Source organism: Squalius cephalus (genome assembly GCF_949319135.1).
Source record: "Squalius cephalus genome assembly, chromosome: 20".
NCBI classification, from domain to species: domain Eukaryota; kingdom Metazoa; phylum Chordata; class Actinopteri; order Cypriniformes; family Leuciscidae; genus Squalius; species Squalius cephalus.
In genome coordinates this window covers 30,114,311-30,135,425 of record NC_137141.1, presented here as the reverse complement: position 1 = coordinate 30,135,425, position 21,115 = coordinate 30,114,311, and the positions used below count along the sequence as shown (strand labels likewise).

Here is a 21,115-nt window from a genome sequence, read left to right as displayed (position 1 = left end):
AAAAATAGTTAAATATAATATGATATAGTATATTAAAAGATAATACAAATCTATATATTTAAAATAAATAATGAGTCCAAATGAATAATGTTTTATTAAAATCCTTTCAAAATGTGTTTGTAAAAAAAAAAAAAAAAACTGTTTCCCTAAGCGTTTACAAGATGGTCAGCCATTCAGACTAATGTCAGGCGAAGTTATTTGTTACACCGTGATATTGAATTTGAGGTTAAACTTGTTTTCTTCGTTTTGTCGCTGTTTAGTTCTTATTTTATTGTCACATAAATACAATATTGAATGTAACGCCTCAAGTGCATAGGCTATACATTTGGTTCTGTTAGTTATTCGCGCTGTTTGAGACACGGTGTAATTATTATTATTCTTTTTTTTTAAGAAATAAAGAAAATATATTTAAGAAAATATCACAGACTGTATTTTTAAGAAAACTTCAAACATACAGCAATTATTTAGTAAGTTTCACTTCGTGCCAAACGGTCTAAGATTCCTAAAACTGTTTTGACCATTTCGCACCATTCATTAGACTGTCTATAGAGAGTGAATGAAAAAGGAGATTATTTGGCAATGTCAAGGACGATAATTGAATGTTCCACTGCTCGCAATTATGATGGAAGAATTCAAAGATTCGATTCTGACTCCCCGCCTCCAAGTGAACTGGTGTAATTATGTGATGTCGCTCAAATCAGACCCTTACAATAGAATTATTCCAGGACCCGTCGGCAACCGTAAAGTCGGCAGTTTGCTCTCTACCCCTCCTTTCCTTTACCGAGGGCACTCTTTGTGAAAGTTTTCCATTCAGTCACAGAGAACTCCGGGGTGTTAGCTCTGTCCTCACAGCTGTTTAAATCAAAATTGGAATTAAAGTAGCCTATTGGATTTGCAGTTTATTTAACTTTTTTAATAAATAGATTTTTGTTTGAATTATTGTAGTACCATTGTTGATTTTTTTAATTGGGTATTTCTGAATTCGAGTCATGAGAATCCGACACAACAGTATTATTCAAAAGTTTGCAGAATTGTCATGTCATGTCATTCTATTGTGAAATACCATCCGTTGCTGCAATGCAGACCAACATGTTGCGGTGCTGCATTCAGAAAAGGCGGTCTTTAAAGTAGGCTTTGAGTTACGTTTGAATTGCCCTCTGCCCTAAAGAAACCCCGCCAGTGAAATATTGGGATTAACTGGTCTTTGAGGCGCGGATTAGCGCGACTTTCCCAAGCCGCGCATTCCTGGTGCCGTGTCCCTTAAAACGAAAGGGCCGGAAACCCGGCGGGGAAAATGAGAAATAATTAAAATTTGCCCAGGCCACAGATACGTTTTCTTTATGTGTCCTGATCCTTAATAGCCAAATTACAAGACACGTACAAGCCAGTGCTTTTCAAGTTTTACCTTTAATTTAAGTTTCAGAGGCCTAAACCTTATCAATCCCAAATGAACCACTTGTTGATGCATTATTAAAATGGATTGGAATAGCCTAGCGTGGAGTTGAGATGGACAACTTCTTGTAAATGAATCAACCAGGAGATTGCCATTAATAGCTATTTAATGTGGATATGCACGGGATTTGCTCTTTTCATTCCTCAAAAGGAAATGGACATAATTTCAGTTTGAAAGTTCGTTGTGAAATAATGAACACGTTAGAGCGCTTTTAAATTATTATTTTAAATAAATAGCCTAGGTAATATTGTTTAATGCACACGCCATAGTTTGGCAGTTTCCTTTTAAAGCATCATTGTCGCTCAAGAAAATTTGTCAGTTCAGTTAATTTGACTTTTAGTCATAAATCGGGCCTCTCCTCCTAATCACCTTTAAAGCCAGTAATTTCAAACTATTGTAGCTAACCTACAAAACACAAACACACACATAAAATTCAGAATACATTTTAATAACTCGTCCAGACTTAATAACTTTAAATATTGTGTCAGATTTTAAATTGTTTATTCATATTTCTGTGGCGGGACCACATTACCACTCCAGACAGGTTTAAGATCCACGTGTGTGCATCAGTTATGACCAATGGAGATCAATGAACGGGGACAGACAGTTCCTTTCTTACACATTCTCTTGAGTCCCTGTATTTTCGAGATTGTTTGTCTTAATCCAATAGTAATCATGTGACTAATCTTATTTACCGTCGTGTTTTCTTAAAGAAAAAAAAAAGTTTAAAATCTATTAAAATCACAGCCGAGTCTTCGCAGATGCGACGGAGCTCACAAATTGCATACAGTTACAACAGATCACAGTTTCGAAGGCTAGCACAGATAAAAAAAAACACAAATGTACCATTTATATAAGACACACATTGATTGTCTTTTAAAAACTACATATTGATTCCTTATAAACACCTTTTCTTAAATAAAGTAGTGCATCCAGGTCGCCACGGGGGCGTTCAGCACACACACACACACACACACGCACGCACACACGCACACACACTCGCACACATCCTCTCTATCATCCTCCTGATGGAAGTGTCTCTCGTCTTGCCAACATTGAAATAGGTCGGCGTGCTGTAAGAGGCTTAGAGAAAGCCTGCCCATTCCAAGCACTTAAGCAAAAGATTGGCTCCTTTTGCCATGTAGTTTTTTTTTCTCCTCTTTTCTTGTGTAAGGATTTGTTCCGTGGCTTTGACCTAACTTATTACAAATTCACTTTGATTCCCTGTATACCTTAAACAACAGGTTGTGGTCAGATGGCCTATGTTTATACGCACACCACCCTTCAAATACTTTGCACGCCACAAGGGGTGCATGTAGCTCAAATAGATATTTCATGTCAAAGACAAACTTCAAAAGCGCTGTCGGGCTCAATGCAACCCATCCATCTCGGAGAGATCGCGCGCCACGGAACACTTCTGTTTTTGGAAAGATGGCAGGTCTACAACGTTTATTTTATGGTCTTTTAGTGTGTTGATTGGACAGAATGGCAGACGTTTTGTTAGTTTCACAACACCTGGAATTTCCAGGAGGAAGTCTGGTCTTTGTAATCCAAGCAATCAGCATTAAAGTTCAGTTTCCACGAGGACGCTTGGTCCTTATAATCCAAGCAATCCGCGGTGGAGTTGAAGCCGAGCCCCGAGGCACCGTAACCTTGTGTGGGAAGGGACGCGGGAGACTGGTTCAGGTGGCTGGTGACAGCGTTGCTGCTCATGGGGCTCAAAGTGGATCCTGGTCCGGTCAGCTGATGGTGCATGGGCGCCAAGTAAGAGCCGCAGTCCATGCCCCCAAAGTAGGACGTGGAACCAGCGTAGCCCTGGCTGTATCCAGACGCTTGAGTATAGGTCATGGGGTATGATCGCTGCATGCAGGAGGAGGAGGTAGAGAGTGGGTCTGACAGCGGCGAGATGGAGGCCGGGCTCCAAATGGACACCGGCGCGGTTGTGGTGGAGATGGCCGGTACTGAAGTGCTGGAGGGCGGGGTGAACTGGCCACTCGCCCCGCTCTCAGAACTGGCCTCCCGCGCTGGAGAGCTCTTCTTTTTGGCAGGTCGCACCTTGTTCTGGCCTCCGTTTTGTTGTTGTTGCTGCTGCTGGCGACACTTTGCCCTTCGGTTTTTAAACCAAACCTGACGTGGTAAAAACAGGATTTATTAACATTTACAATGTCACCTAACTTCCTTATTATGGGGAAGCACGACCTCTATTCTTAATTATGTTCTGTAGTGTCTTAGCACAAAATAAGAAAACATAATTATGATATTTACTTTTATTATTTTAGAGCGTCCCTCAGTTCATAAAGATGTCCATGTATTTCACATGTTTGGATTTTTAAAATAAGACACACTTGCATCTTTTTTAATGATGCGTACCTGTACACGGGACTCCGGTAAGTTGATTTTCAAGGCCACCTCCTCGCGCATGAAAATATCCGGGTAGCGCGTTTTCGCGAATAAAGCCTCCAGCACATCTAGTTGCGCTCTAGTAAATGTTGTCCTTTCCCGCCTCTGCTTTCGAGGAGTCGCTGTTTAAAAAAAAATATGCATCACAAGGTTGTCCATCCGAAAATTTTACTTTAAAAGCAGGTTACGCATATAAACACATGACACCAAAATATTGCTATCTGAAACGGCATCATAAATTGATTAATACAAATGTTTGACGTAAGTTATAATTAAAAATTTAAATATATATATTTGAATGCATCAAACTTTTTTTCCCCATCTGATATATGTTATTGTTGGTACAGTTTTGACAAAATCAAAATAGGCTACTTTTGAGAATAAATATACACTGTAAAGATTATTGTTGGTTTAACTTTAAACTTTAAAAAGTAAGTTACCTGGTTACCTTAAAATCTTGAGTTCACTGAAATTAAAAATGTGAGGTAATACAATGAAGGAGATTGGTTTAATAAACAGAAATTCAAAGTATTATATTATCTGAACCACATTAATTATCTAAGTTGATTTAAAAAAAGAAAAAAAGTTGTAGTGACAAATCATGAAAATGTTTTTATTTTTTTTTAATTTTTTTTTTTACATATATGCCGTTTTATTTTAATTCACCAATTATTCAAGTTTTTAAATTGTTATAATTTCGCAAGTAAATTGTATGATCTGAAATTAGATTTCAAAAGGCTGTGAATTTCAAAATTGTAATCTCATAACTGTACAATAAAACAAACCCGTTAAAAGTGTAATTATGAGACTATAGCAATACAACCAGCCCAGCAAATCAAATAGCCAGGCCTACTATTTGCATTTATGCACATACGGGCAAAACTGCTATAATCCTGAATCAATAAAGAGCAACTCTACATCGTAGTGTGCTTAAGCCTTCCAATCGTCTTTTACATCAAATGGTTTATTCGGAAGCTGGTCTCACCTGGGTAACCAACGGAGGGGTGCAGAAGGTCCATACCGGAGGCAGTTAAACTTAGCCCGTTGACCGTGTAAGGTGGTTGCTTGAGATACGACATCATGCTAAAGATGGTTGTGGGGGGTAAAGTTGGAGAAAACGTGGAATGCTGGACACCGGCTCCTTCAATCTTTCTTCCTTAGCTTACTTCTGCTTCTAGCTTGTTTACGTCTTCAGCAGTGGATGTGAAACCAAAAAGCCTGTGTTCAAAAAAACACAAAGATAAAAAGAGATGTTCACGTAATTGCGACGACGCAGGTTGTCATATAGAAACGCGTGTTCCTATAGCTGCGATGACTTCTGGGCGAATAAAGCACATCCACACCGCAACGTGCTCTTAAAGCCGCTCCAGACCTCCAGCTGTCCTCATGAGATGAACGAAGCTCATCTTGACAAACGCCCCCCGTCCCTCCCCTTCCTCCCCTCTCCCCACCAACCCCAAAAAAGTAACATCTATTAATTGCAACAAGTCCTCACAAAGACAAAACTCAGTCGTTCAAATGTGCACACAAGCCAGAAACGCAATTTGCATAGGAACCCGGCTAATTGTCTCAGGCATAAGAGCATTGATTGGGAGCTATTGGTGGAAACAAAGGCCACTGTTAGCCTGATAACTAATGCTGATAACAAAAGCTCCACTGGCAAGGGACAAAAGTAACAATGACAAAAGTAACCTCCTCCTTTCCTTAGTCATATCAGTCAGAACAGTGTTATAAAGGTATAATTATAATTACGTATTTTTATAATTTTAGTATTTTACAGAAATGACCTGACTATGTTGTAAGGAGTCTAACAAATAAGCTCAACTTTAATCTGTTTGATGTTCCATTAAACATTTGTCCCTCGATGGATTGTGTTTGTTTAGCTGATGTAGTTTTATTAGTTTAGATAATAGTTTATTAGAATAATAATAATAATAATAATAAAAAAATCTGTCTGATAAGAAAATATTATTAGTCAGTTTAAGTTTTCAGGCCCAAATAAAAACGTAAAACATATGTTTCTTATAATAGTCTATTGGGTCAAGCAAACCTTCAAATTGTCTTAAGTTCAGCATCACCCGAATCACAATCCTGTCTGAATAAATTATGATATTATTAAACAAAAACTTATTATACAGAAAAGTTTTTTTTTCTTTTTTTTTTTTTATCCAACGGTTTCGCCCCTCAATCTGTCACTTAAAACAGTCCTCGTCTACCAGTTGCACAGCCGCTCAATAGTAATTACCTCATCCAAGAATTAATTATGATAAATGTTGTTGTTGATAAATTAACGAGATAATCCGTGTGGCACGCGCTCCCCTAATTACTGGACGCTACCTTTTCAGATGAACGTTTGGCCTCATTGATTCTGTGCATGACTACAATAAAAATCACACGCATGCGCGCGCTCGCACACACACATACACTCAGGCACTTCAATGAATCGTTGTCTCTGACACGATACTGAACAAACTACCGAAATAATAATACAAAAGTATTGAGACTATAAGCATCAGACTTCCACTTGTGCAATAAAGATGAAAATAAATCACAAGCGAATCGACACAAAATAAATGAGTGTTTGGATATCTGTATTCATCAGAAATAAGAGAATTATTTCTGTCTTTGTTCGCTCATTATTTAGCAATTTGCACCCACACCATTGAAATGGGCAAACAAAAGTTAGCTTACCTACAGTAGATTTAAATTCACTTTTGAAAATGAAATTGGTGAAACAGCGCACTACCACAAGTCAAAATGTGCATCAGCTAATATCGATTTTCTTTTTTCTTTTTTAAATTAAGGATCACGTTAAACAGCCTATAGACTATTTATTTGGCGATCTTAAAATACAAGCCTCAAAAGAAACGAACGTTTGAGCCATAAAAAGATGAATAAACTGCACAGAAAGATTCATTTGCGTAGCACAACAACGACGACAATAACAATAATAATAATAATAATAGGGGCCTATCATAAATGATGCATAAATAATATTGCACATACACGACTACATAAAGCGGGCTACTTACTGAATAACTGGATTCAATTCGAAGTCCGTTAAAGTTTTATGTCCGATAGCAAATATAGCCTACGTCTAAATCGTTACAAAAAAAATATTCAAGGCATCAAGATAAAATCCTTTTCATCAAACCGTGAAGCAAATGAGTTATGATGAAGCCTCAGCTAAACACGAAGAATGGATAAAATGGTTTAGAGAGATTAAGCACATACGGTTATGATTCGCTGCTCTTCTGGGTTGAAGTTGCTGGAGTCTGATTTGTACAGCACGCTGGCCAATGAAGAGCTCAGGACTGGAGTCTGTTTCTCTCGCAGGGCCCTTTGCAGGGAAACAAATGTCGACAGCTACTTTTTGATGCAAACTCTCCAGCCAATGAGAGCGAGGCCCTAGCGGAGCACATTCACATCTCTGAGAGTCATCGGAATGTCATTTTATGTTGTAACATTAACTCATAGTGTTATGACTAAAGTGGAAAGAGAATTAATTTCTTAGTCTCAAATCTTAAAAACACTGATCTTTGTTTGAAATCACCATTTTATTTTGGCCCCGGTGGCCCCTAGTGAATAGCCTGTGCGCTATAGTTTGTATCCGTATCGTATGCACTCCAAAAAGTTGCAAAGGTAACAATAGTAGGCTATATAATTTCAGACATGATTATAAATCATGAGAGAAAACAGCAGACTCAGTCTTTTATTATTCTTAACAACGAGGAGAAAACAAATGTTGAATACGGACGCTTCAGACCTCTCGCATTTGTGTTGCGTAGCTGGAGGGATTTACGGCGACTTAATTCCTTAAAACTGTCCTCTCGTCCACATGACGCTCAAACTGCAAGTGCTCAAGCTGATATACCCAAAAGCATCAAGAGATGAGTGCATCGCATGGCCATGGGGCTAGATTAAGGCCTTTATAAGACATGTAGGATACACGTGAAACCAGTGGAGTGGCACAACGAGGAGGTGAATTAGGTAGGCTACCTTTAAAAATGTTTAAAACAACACGTTGCCAATATCCACTTGGAGAAATGTCTATCGGGATTCTTCCGTGTGGGAGGACAGTATCATAACAGCTTTAGGTCTGTAGCCTACATTTTAAGACATCCTGAGAAGTAGAGAACCTGACAAGCACCCGATGACTCGAGACGCGCGGACAAATGAACAACGGTGAGAAACATATTAACAGATCATTGTTATAACGCATGCTATTTTTTTTATTTCATTTAATCCAGGACACTTCTGTTTAAATGAAATTGGACTTTTTCTAAATGAAATCATTTATTGATATAAATACACCAACATATTTATGATTATTATGGTGATTTTTATTATTATTGTTGTTGTTGTTGAATTTCCAATCAGTGTTCTAATCCTTTTTCAGTAAAGATAACATTGTGACATTTTGTTTGATATTATTGGAGAAAATACTACACAAAATGTTGGTGTATATATATATATATATATATATATATATATATATATATATATATATATATATATATATATATATATATAGCCTATAATAAAATAAAAGTTAAGATTAGCATTTTCCTGTTTAGTACCCAACTAATAAATTATATTAACAACACTATCTAGAGAGTAATACTACTAATACTAATAGGCTACTAATTATTATTATTTGAGATGTCCCTTCTTTTTTTATTTCACTTAGCCTACATTAAATGATGCCGTCATTGAGAACGTAAACGCAAAGAGAATTAAAAAAACAAAACAAATAAAAACTGTTTTATTCCAGCTAGAATCTATCATAATGTGTTTATTAAAAAACATTTTCTTTTATATGTAGATCTAGGAATGTCATTCCATTAATCCAGTGTGATCTTTCATTGGGTTACAGATGCAGAAATCAAAACTTTTACACTTCAAGACTTGAGACGGTTGTGCACCTGCTATTGTGGACTGAGATGATGACAGCCACCATTCTCCTGGTGATTTACCTGTTCATATTTCCCCACATCCACCTGCCACGCGCTGTTTTCAAAATCTACAAACAATGGCTTTCACTGCAAGCGCTTTTGGAGTTCTTTGTGTTCGAAAGTTCGACAGTGAAAAATGAAGCCAGATTGCCGTTTCTCCTCTAAACTCATTCGCTTGAGCTCAAGTATCAAAAACTGCAGGTCGCTACATGTCGAGGATGAACCAGAATGATAATTGTTCTGGTAGGACCGTGAGAACATCTAACATACAAAAAACATGGACAAATTATTTTTTTGTTGTTGTTGTTGCGGTTTTTCCATTTAAGATTTAAAAATGATCGGGCACTTGAAAAGTTCACATCAGCAGTTTTTTTAATACGCTAGCCTTTCACGTTATATTAATGTGCACTGTGTAATTTATTTAGTAACACGCAATGATAAATAAACGATGTTTCATGATCCACCAGCATCCCGTGTGCCTTTATCGCTGGATCTCGCCCAGCGTTGCCTCTCGCTGTTTAAACTGCTAAATTATTTATCAAATTCTAAACGCCCCGCGTCCGGAGGGAACTCTCATCTTTAAAGGAATTGTGGTTCGTCAAAGTGAAAAAGAGCAATGCGTGTTCGCGCCTGTGGCCACAACAGCGCAATCCCAGTAAATGACACCCTTTCCCTTTAATCTCCACTTTGCTTGAGTGGCGAGCCCCAATCTTAAACGTTTATTTCAGTTATAATATTGAGGATGCATCAATATCTAGTAATTTGCTACGACGATACCTTTTTTTTTTTTTTGTAAAAAAAAAAGAAGACGACAAATAAGTAAATGTACAATTACCATACTAAAACAGATATGAAAAATACAATGTCTATAATAATATTAATAATGGTAGCACTTTATTTTACAGTCCTGTTACAGCACATACTATGTAGGCTACTTAGTAATTGCAATAACCATTAACCTCCCCTAAACCTAAAGTTAACCCATGTAGTTACCTTATATTACACTTTAAGTATGTACATGTAAGTGTACATTTTGTAAAATAAAGTGCAACCATAATAAATAATAATAATGTTATTATTTTATTATTAACAATAACAACAATCCATATTATAATACAACCAAAATGTTAAAAGTATTGTGTAGCCAGAAGAACACCAAAATCCTAGCACCTCCACCCTAATCTCTCTTTTTGTCTCCCCTGCAGGTCCGAATGTTTTGCAAGCTCTGGTGGGCAAAAGCAAAGTGGACATTATCTGATGTTATCTTGTGTGAATGTTTGGAGGAGCACAGTAGGAGTGGATCGGTTTCTTCACAGTTCTATTAAACAACTGAAGATAAGGACATCTTTAGTAGCTTTTCAATTATGACACCATGTGTTGCACTTACTCTGAAATGGCTTGATTCATTTCAATTAATGTTTGACTTGTCTGTGTCTTCCGGTGTTGTGTTTTTCTCCTCATAAGGTTGAGTTTAGAGATCAGATTAAATCATATATATGGTTGAATGGACATAATTTAGCATGATTGACCTGCTGTAATATTCCCCCAAATGTGTCTCTGATTTGACATAATTGTGACAGTGTTTAAATGCGATAACAGAGTCGTTTTTTTTGATGAGAGGAACACTTGAATGTGAAGGTATATTTGCACAAAGTAATTACTCTGAATGAAAGAGCTCGTTTGATCTTTATTGACATTCATAATTTCCCGTGCGCCACATCTTCCCGTAAGATACAGGAAACTTAAATAGGGTTAAATGTTACGCGTCACGGTCCGAGAAAATAAGGATGTCAGATTGGAAGGGTGGGGGAAACGGAGGATGATTGCACAGTACATTTCAAGAGATCACTAAGGTTACAGCAATCTACATAGAAACAGACTTGGGATAAAGAGAAAGAGAGAAAGCACATTAAAATTCCTCAGTACAGTTACGCATACTGAAACAATATTGTACAACACCAAATTTTAAAATACGTATAATTGTGTTTAATCTTTTGAAAAAATTACTTTTTTTTATGCCTTTTTCCTCGTAATATATGTAGTTTATTCTAAAGCAAGACGCATTTTTTCCCCAGTGCAAATTTTGGTAACAGTTTATTTTATGTCCTTGTTACACATGTATTGCGTGCAGTTGCTATAGTAATAACTATAAATTATGCATAATTAGATGCAACTAACCCTAAACCAAACCCTAACCCTATAGTAAGTACATGTAGTTACTTAATAATATATAATTACACTGTAACAAGACCACCCATGTGTAACCTTATTTTAATGTGTTTTTGTTACACTTTAATTATTTATTTAAGTACTAAGTAATATTAAGTAACTACATTTACTATATGGTTAGGGTTTGGTTTGGTTTAGTTGCATGTAATTATGCATAATTTATAGTTATTACTATAGTAACTACATGTAACATGTAACAATGAGACTGTAAAATAGTGTTACCAAATAAAGAGTAACCCTAGTTTTCAATGTTTGTTGTTCATAAGCGTGCTTATGACTAGCAGAAAAAGACACAAAACCAGGACAGAAGTCTGTGCATATGTATGATGCATTTAGTATCTTCTGGAAATATTTAACGGTTATTAATCACTACTGTAATTGTTTGTCTGCTGTTTACACAGGGGCCAAGCGGTAAACAAATGGATTCAATTAAAACCGATTCTTCCCTTCAAGTCATCAATATGAGGCAAAGTAAGCCCTCCACCATACTGACAAGGACAAACAAGTACACACAAGGGGACACTAAACGTTCTTTCAGTCATGCATAAACATGCTTTTCTCTCTACACACACACACACACACACACACACACAAAGACCCTCAAGGTGAACTTGGTGAAAGATCCACGAATACAGATCTTCAAAGAATTTGCAGTGCAATTGTTTCAAATGAACTTTTTCAAACGGATAATGATAACTCCATTCAGTGCATTATTGCTGGTGTATTTTGTGAGTGGCGTGAGGTGTGTGTACGGTGGATCCTGCCCTGCAGTGTGAGCTTCACTTCTCTCGCCTCTCTCAGAGTTCAAAGGCGCAGGAACTGAGAGGGTCGGATTTATTCAGGCTTTATGTGGTAAATGCTTGGATGTCTTTCTTGTAGTCTGCAAGGCCCTAAGATCACATTTAGGAAATGTTCTATTGTGAGGTTGCCTGTGAAATCCCCATAATAAATTCACCAAACAGGCACAAGCAATGGCTATTTATGATCGTGGTCATATTTTTCCTTTCTGTCTTGCCTTCCGGGTAAAGGTGTGTCTGTTTATGCATCACTTTTAGACTCGCTGTGCTACGAACATGAGTAACATGGACATGAAAGGATCAATGATCATACATTAAAACAATCTCTCTTATTGAAACTTTCAATACGAATTATTATGGTTTAGTGACACAGAAGTAGTCTAATTAAACAAATTCTTCACCCTCAAAAAAAATAATTCTATGATCATTTACACATTCTCATGACTTTTTTCTATGGAAGATGTTTTGGAAAATGTATGGGCAGAAACATCTTTCAAAATATCTGAAGAGGAAAGAAAGTCATACATTTGTAAAGACATGAAGGTTAGTAAATGATGACAGAATTAATTTTTTTGGCTGAACTATCCCTTTAAGAAGTGACAATTATTTAGGTGAGTAAATGATGACCGAATTGTCATTTATGGGGTAACTATCCCTTTAAGAAGTGACATAACAATTATTTTGTCCCCAAGCCAAATATTTGCACCTATCCTCAAATAAGCACGTTAACATTAGCGAGTCTTTAATTATGTGATATAATTAACCCTGCACCCAGTTTGAAAAGCATGTGAGTCGAGGACGAGCCCCCATATGGGGTGAGCATTCCTTGCATGTGCCCCGTCCAAACCCCACTTTGTTTTGAGTGACATTCTGGCACTCTTGTTCATACACCAATACTCAGCCTCCAAATTGTACCGTCTTGCTGTCTTACACACTGCCAGTTCACACACATCTCTCTCCCTTACACTAAAACACATTTCATCAGGTTTTATGCAAATAGTTTTTATTAGTCTTCTGAAAATCACTTTTCTTCTTTTCCTTTCTTTGTTTTTTAAGTGCCAGTCCCTCTCAACTGTTATATCTCTTTTGGGAAAGTGGAGGCTGTCTGTTGGGACTCCTCTCATAATTCTGTCAGTTGGATGTTTCCATTACGTTCTCTTCACGTTCCTGCCATGTTCTTGTCCCGGCTCCAGCCTGTAGTCAGCTACCCTTCCAGCCACAGGCTGGCAGCTGTGTGTGTGTGTGTGTGTGTGTGCAATTGTGTATCTCTAAGGGCTTGTCTGTCAACTGGAACCCTCCCCTCCAATTAGGAGAGTAAACACAAGACTCGTCTGTGTGTGTGTGTGCTTGTGTACATGCTTATAAGAAGTTCACAAACTGTCACCTAAAACTCCCCTCCGGTGATAAAACAATGCCTAGATTCTGATCGCCAAACTCTTACTCTTTTAATTATATAGACTGTGTCTTAACTCTATATTGGATTACGTTTGGCATAAATATAGTAAAAATACTACTAAAAAACAAAAACAAAGTATATGTAAATAAAGCAAAATAAATGTAAAATTAGACACATTTTAAAAAAAAAAGGTTATTAGTCTTTTCTCATGTAGATTTGAAAGGAAAGATTTTTAGTTTTGATTTGACTACACTGATATATTGTAGAGTTTCTAGATATTTATATTGATTGGTTTTTCTGAGGAAGTATTTGGCGCTTGAATGTATGTTACATTGAACTGGACATATTTTAGTAAAAAAGTGAAGAAAGTGTTTATTTTTCGACATTAACATGACAGGTCACCATTCGCCGCTCTCCTGGTTACCATGGGGAAACAATACTGCTGAAAAGAATGTAGAGTCTGCCGGAGTTGCAGACTGGGACAGAACGGGATGTGTGTGTGTGTGTGTGTGTGTGTGTGTGTGTGTGTGTGTGTGTGTGTGTGTGTTGGGGGTGGGAACACTCTCAGAAACCCCAGTGGTTACCGCCTTGCGGCTGGCAATAGGGATGCAGGAATTTCACTAGACCTACTGCCCGGAAAATGCCAGGTGGGAGACGAGGAGCGGACAGAGGGTGTGGACGAGTCACATTAGTTGTTGGCAGGGGAGGTGGTGGATAGGTAGATCAGGAACTGACAGAAGCTCAAGAGAAAAATAGAGCAGTCAAAGCAATTGCAGCTTGATGTATTTACTGTCGCTTTACTGTCATTTGCAGAATGAGCATTTGTCTTGAAAGCTAGAATGCAAACTAGTCATTTTTAGGTGCATAATTTTTTACAAATATTTATATGTATATCTTTTTTTTTTTTGAGCAATGTTAAAGCTGAATAAGTAACTTTTCGAAATGGTAAATAAAATGCCACTAAAATCTAAAAAGTGTCACCATTCTTTGTGGTATTGTAAAAAAAAAATTATACTGACATGCTGAATATATTTTTAATGAAACGATTTTCTAATGATGCTGATATGATTGCAACTGAGACTTGCATTTAAAAATCTTCAAACCCTTGTGTGGGTGTATTTTTATCTTTTATTTAGCAATGGAAAAAACCTTAGTTTTTGATGTTTAAAAATAATTTCACATGCCCTTATCCATGATCAAATGCATATTTTAAACTATTTTAATATAATGCAATAAAATAATCTTTTCTTTTAATAAGAGTGTTGTTTATTAAAATTGTCTCCAACTATATTGGATTTTGTAGAGTAAAAGACCTTGTAGGTGTTTTTATTAATATTGCATTGTATAATTTTATCATGATTCACTAATGTGACTCATATGGAGTCATAAACATATAAAATGACATTACATCTACAAATGTGGTGAAGGGGAAGAGCAGCTCAGTTGCTTTGAAATCAATGTGGTCTCTGCTGTGGAGCTTCTGGGGCACAGTTCAATAAAGCAGCAGCATAATGGTCAGCACCATGGTGGAGCCATCGAGTCATGGAGCAACATCATGCTCCTCAGCAGGGGAAGACATCGGGCAGATGGGTCCAGTGTAGCGGGACAACTCCATCCCTCCTCCTCTCCATTCAACACTGCTCTCTTTCTAGCTTTCTGCCCCACAGTGAGACTGGTCAGAGTCTGATAAACCGGCCGAAATCAAACAGATCGAGAGGGTTATTGCACAGGAAAAGATCAACAAAGCACAGCAGGACGTATTAATGCGCTATGTTTCATTTGTGATTGGCGAATCAATTACCACACGCTTAAAAATAAAGATTCCAAAAGGAGGCTTTCACAGCGATACCACAGAAGAAACATTCTGGGTTCCCCAAAAAAAGGACCTTTCATTGACCCGTTAACTTAAAAGAACCACGTTTTGTCTTAGTGTGAAGAACATTTTAATATGTTGTGTAATGGAAAAGCTGGTAGAGGTTCTTCACGGAACCCTAAACGCCAATAAAGAACCTTTATTTTTAAGAGTGCAGCAACACGGAAACAAATGAGAGACAGGGCAGATATGCAAGAGTGGTAAGAAGAGCATAAGCGAGTCGGTGATAAAGACGGAGAAAGAGCAAGGGAAAGGAGGGAGAGAGAGCAAGGGCAAACGTGTGATTGAAAGAGAGAGGGCAGGCATATCCCTTTGAAATGCCCACTCAGGGGTAGGAGCCTGGGGAAGCAGGCTGGAGTGGCCCAGCGCCTGGACAGACAGGCAGTCACCACTCTGGGCCAGAGTCCAGCACCCCTCCGCCATTCCCACCAGCCTCTCCTCCTCGCCCAGGCCAGACTGGCTGTGTCCCCCCCTCTGCCCATCAGTCAGCCAGCCTCCAGTGGACCAACTGGAGCCTCCCAACCTCACCTTGCCAACAACCCCCCTACTTCCAACCCCCACCCAACTGTATGGCCCAGGCCCAAACTGATTCGCCCCATCAGAGCAACCTCTGTAGTGTGAGGGACTGACTGATCACTCCTCTGTGAAGTCAGAATACCACACCATTCAGTTATTCTTATTGGTCAAAAAAAAGGACTGGTCTTAAAACCTACTGTATCATATTTGATATGCAGGTTTCTAAGGCCTCCAACTCTCCATCAACATTGTATTGCATTATATGTTTCGTCCCTACATTAAAAACTACATTTGCATTCAAATTTCGACCTTATTCACAGCAGCGACATTTTTGATTTTTAACAGGAATGAAAGCGAGACTGATAGATAGACTATCTCTTCCGTTCTCATGTGTTTTTGGATTGTTCTGCTGACGAAACACTGCAAAAATATATTTCCAAGAAATTTCCGAGACAAAAAACTCCTGACAACATGAGCTGTGGAAAATGATAAGTGATCTAGGAGCTTTATACAGTTTTTTACAGTGGATGCCATTGAAACACGGCAAGTCTATCCCTCACAGCCTTGCTTTTACATCAGTCATGGCGCTGCTCTGAATAAGATCTTTTGGGAGATATGAAATTTATTTGCATTTTCTGTAAGTAGTCTGCTATACTGTTATAATGATCTCCTTGGTTTACATTACAAGCTATCAGAATTTCATCTGACTTTTTGGCCATATAAATATCAGCAACTGCACCAAAATTACATATTTTTGCTCAGTTTGGGCCTCTGAATAAACTGCGGTGTTGTTACCTCCTCAAATATGAACTCCATATTCTCCTTATATCATACTATATGAGCCATAAAAACCTGAAGCATGTTGGGTTTTAAGTCTTCTGTCAAGAGTCCATGTCAAATGTCAAATCCCTATTGGATTTTATATATATTGCAGATTAGTTTTAAAAATCTGCACATGTACATTCAATAGGACTTCTGTCTTTGTTTTCCCCATAGTAAATGAGTGGATAACTGTAATAACCAGGATTTGTTCACTCTCACGCAAAAACTGAATGTACTTTTAAAGGGAAAATTTAATGCAAAATGAAAATTCTGTCATAATTTACTAAAAACCTGTAGGACTTTCTTTTTGCTGCGGTTTAAATATTTGACAACTGTATAATTCTCTGTTGTTTTTGAATTGGTAGCCCATATTTTATTTATGTTCAATAAATATTACAACATGTTTGTTTTTTTAGAGTAATATTTTTCCTATCAATTATTTACCTTTTTTTTAATTAAAATGCTTCAAATAAAATGTGGTAAGTTGGTGAAGGGGTGATGGGGATTTATATAAAAACATTTTTTTCTAAATAAATATATTCATGTACAAAATGTGAATAGTTTTACAATTCACTGGTTTTATTTAAAAGCACTCTTCGTACTTGACGTTAATTTAGTTTATGGATATGCTGTAGATTTTTCAACAAACTTAATCTGTAGCAGATATAAGTGGGGAAATAATATCAGAGTTTGAGATGAATAGTGCAAAAAAAAGTAAAGTCTACCCTAACATACTTCTCCCTGTAGACCCAAAGTCGATCACAAGGATCAATTTGGAGTCCAGATCAAGAGTTTGACTCTCAAACTGAAGTTTCATTTGTTTTTTGCATCTTAATTTTTTCTATTATTGCCCGCTTGTCAGTGCCATTGTCTGTTTGTCAGTTTGCAGTTTTGACTTGCCAAGTCCACGATGTCTTTCCCAAACTTGTCTGCCAGTAATTGTTCAGTGCATTTGTCTATTGTTTCGTTCCGAGATATCATCTGATGCGTCATCTCGCCATTATTTTCTGCTCTGCATACTGTCAGGGATGACAACCTCAATCTCTCCACCACCCCCAGGTCTGAGGCAAGGTTACCATGTCCCCATGGCAACAGCAGCAGGCCCACATGATTCGGCACAATGTGAGTGGGAATCTTGCCAAAGACTGGGAATTTGGGTGTGATGTAGACATTGTGGATAACAGGTTCAGCCCCGGTGGAAGCACACGGGTCACATGAGGACTGACTTTCAGAGCATTAGATCACAATGATACTTCAGTAGTTAAGAGCCGCTGTCAGTGTTTTTAATGAAATACTGTGGTGCCATTAAGATTGGAAATTACTTAAAAACAAACAAAAAAAAACATTAAAAACAAAGTTTGTAGGCAGTTGCTGTGAAATCTCTCTCTCTCTTTCTCTCTCGCTCACTCAGCTTGGCTGTGTGTACTGGTGCAATCTACCCAGTGTTTATTTTGTTGTTCTCGTTACAGACCATAAACACCACTTACGCTGCTGTTTGGGGTTGGAGATGAGTGTGTGTGAGCCATGTGCTATATTTGCTGATAACAGGATTTGCTTGTGTTACAAATCACCAAACGAGAAAGGTTAATTGTCAACGCAAGCTTCAAAATGGCTTTAATCTTTAGTATGCGGATGCTTTATTATTTATCTCCAGTAATTAGATATACAGACTTTACTCCATTTTTATATCAGCACTTCTATGTTATGTCACATTGTATTTTTGTTTCTTGGGCATCCTTTACAAATAAAATAGTGCTGTTGTTTTTTTGATTAATTGTAAATAATGTAAATTGTAAAGTATTAAGTGAGTAATACAACTACTGAAGCTTTGAATTCACATTTTTAAGCTAATTAGGAATGATATCAAAAATTGGACTTTGACTTCACACAGCAGCAGAATACAGTTGTCAGTCCTGTATATTTGAGTCCTAAATACAGCTACGTTCACACACAATATGCAACCGAATTCTAGAACCGAACTCACACCTGTACATTTTCAGGACTCACAACCGCATTCAGAAAACGCTTTGTGTGAACATACAGTGTGAGAGAAACACTCTGCTCAAACGCGTGTCGACCGTGTGTTACGGGTTTTCATGTGTGGTTTCGATCACTTGCAGTGACAGAGATATGAGCTGTGTGTCATCTGAAGGTTTTAGATCCAGTCACGGTTCTCCACCGGAACGGCTCCCATCATTTTTGTGTTCAAAACTTTGCGCACACAGATATAACATCTGTTGTCGGTTAATGAAGATTTGAAGGATGAACTCGTGGCTCGACTGGAAATCTTGTTGTGTCAAAAACGATAAGACTTTTCAGTTTTATGGAGGTCACCATCTTTGATATTACTTTGGTCACTCTCGTGGTAACTGGTCAGAGAATACGGGCTTGACTCTCGTTGCACGTTCACACAGTATTCGAGACTCTACTGTAAGTTGCTGTGTAAACGGGACATTTCAAGACTCACACCTTTAAGGAAATGCAGTTGTCAATCCCAAAAACTGACAGTGTGAATGTAGCCTTATAGTATATTTTAGCCAAAAAAAAAAAAAAAACTCTGTCATAATTTATTCACCCACATGCTTTCCATATTTAAAAAAAAAAAAAGTTGTTTTGGACCCCATTGACATTCAATGTAGGACAAAAACAGCTGAAACTTATGTTCTTTTGTGCTCTACAGAAGAAAGAAATTCATACAGGGTTGGACATCATGACTGAATTTTCATTTTCGGTCATCTCTTTAAGACTTCAAAATTAGTCAAAAGTTACACACTTTACTTCTGTGTGAGTGGTTCACTGGTTGCCAAGCACTAGGATTGACTGGGATAAATAAAGATTGAAAGGTAGGTTGAGAGAGAATAAGGGGGTGGGGAGGTGGTCATGTTTTCCACTGGCACGTCGTTAACCTCCCGGGTCTGTGGGGAGAATCGGAGCTGCTGTGGGAGCTTAGAGCATGGAGCATTTGTTTGTGGGACCCCCGGGGGGAGGCAGACCCCATGCCTGAAAATGGGCTTCCAAAACAGCAGTGGGTTGACGAGAGGGGAGGGACTGGATGAGAAGAGGGAGGAGGAGAGGGGGAGACTTAAACAAAAACACCCTGAGGGTCGGAGGTCCCCCTTGGGCAGAGGCCTACAACCATGTCCCCTAAAGAGTGATCCAGAGGCGCTGAAACAAGAGTTGTTTATTACTGGAACTTATTGTTCAGTGGTTGAATAAACACTATCATAGATGTATGTATTGACCAATCTTTGCACAAAGAGTTGGATTATACAGTAATCTAATACAGGTAATGTGACTTGTCCAAGAGTTGGACTAATCTGGTCGTCTAAATTCAGATTTGGAGTTAAAGTCTGTACAACAGTAAATAACTTGTATAACAACAACCCAACATCTACAGTATTAATAGGGCACTGTTGTTTTCCACTAAGTGATTTTGGCCAGGGCTTCTAACATTGCACAACTCTTAACCAACTTGTACTACACTAATATGTAACACAAAAGAAGGTATTCAGATTTATAGTAATAAGGGTCAAACGAAATCACCCATGGCGGTCTGGTCTGGTTATGCAAAAATGTATACTACCATTCACATGTTTGGGTTAAGTAAGATTTTTTTTTTAAATGTTTTTGAAAGAAGACTCTTATGCTCACCAAGGCTGCAAATTTTTGATTTAAAAAATACAGTAAAATAGTGATATTGTGAAATTTTATAACCATTCATTTTTTTTCTTCTAATTTAAGATATTTTAATATGTAATTTATTTCTTTGATGGCAAAGCTGAATTTTCAGCATCATTTCTCCAGTCTTCAGTGTCAAATGATCCTTCAGAAATCATTCTTGTTCTGTTTAATTTTTTTTTTTTGTGGCAAACAAGATTTTTTTTTTTTTTCCGGGATTCTGTGATGAATAGAATGTTTAAAAGAACATAATTTATTTGAAGAATAATTTTTTTTGTAACAATGTAAATGTTTTTACTATTACTTTTTATCAATTTAATGCTTCCTTGCTGATTAAAAGTATTTCTTTCTTTCAACAAAAATCTTACTGACCCCAAACATTTAAACAGTAGTGTACTTTTATACATAATTAAATAATTAATTGTATAACATTGCATTCATTTACATGGCATACATCTCAACATCTACTAAAACCAGAGAGAGTATAAAATTGATGCATTAATTTATCAAAACAAGAATACACTCTTTCTCAGTCCCTTTTTTCTTCTTCAAAAAGATATAGTGGACATCTGTCCACTGCATGAGAAGAACTACTGGTTGCTTCACAAGTCATTTTGAATATATGATATTACTGTACATTGAAAGAATTTTCTGTTTTGTCTAATATTTCTATATATGTTCCAAGACTAAAAAATGCCAACATCTAATAGCTGCACATCATAAGTTTTGTCCTGAAGTGTTGAGTTTAAAGTAAATTGGTACACCGAGTGCCTCGGGTTGAAACTGTATTGACCCCCGCTGCTCTTTTTAGTGGAAGAGGGTGAGCTAGTACAATGATGATGGCCTAATACTGGCTACAAGACATTGAATCCGCCCTATACCATATACTGCTGAGCTGGTAAATACTCTTACAATCAGTGTATTTTGAACCAACCTTTCACCCCCTTCTTTTTCTTTTCCACCCAACAGTGCCCCTCTATTTTCCTACCTCTTTAT

The 21,115-nt window shown here is 37.5% G+C and overlaps 1 protein-coding gene and 1 long non-coding RNA gene across 5 annotated transcripts in view; one reads left to right on the top strand and one right to left on the bottom strand.

Annotated features, from left to right (window-relative positions):
• Positions 1–1,886: 1,886 nt before the first annotated feature.
• Positions 1,887–21,115, bottom strand: part of otx2b (orthodenticle homeobox 2b) — a 33,301-nt gene continuing 14,072 nt past the window's right edge. Inside the window, exons 1-4 of one of the 4 annotated variants that reach the window (XM_079852485.1) lie at positions 7,088–7,199; positions 4,839–5,071; positions 3,824–3,975; positions 1,887–3,580 (exon numbers count right to left, since the gene is read on the bottom strand). In XM_079852485.1, the coding sequence (XP_079708611.1) occupies positions 2,960–3,580; positions 3,824–3,975; positions 4,839–4,935 (870 nt within the window). In that variant the 5' untranslated portion in view covers positions 4,936–5,071; positions 7,088–7,199 and the 3' untranslated portion in view covers positions 1,887–2,959. The other 3 variants (XM_079852486.1, XM_079852484.1, XM_079852483.1) reach the window with 3 other exon arrangements.
• On the top strand, positions 7,250–14,193 carry LOC307147621. Its single transcript, XR_013819338.1, has 3 exons — positions 7,250–8,038; positions 8,730–8,820; positions 10,014–14,193. It is a non-coding gene; the product is annotated as an uncharacterized lncRNA (long non-coding RNA).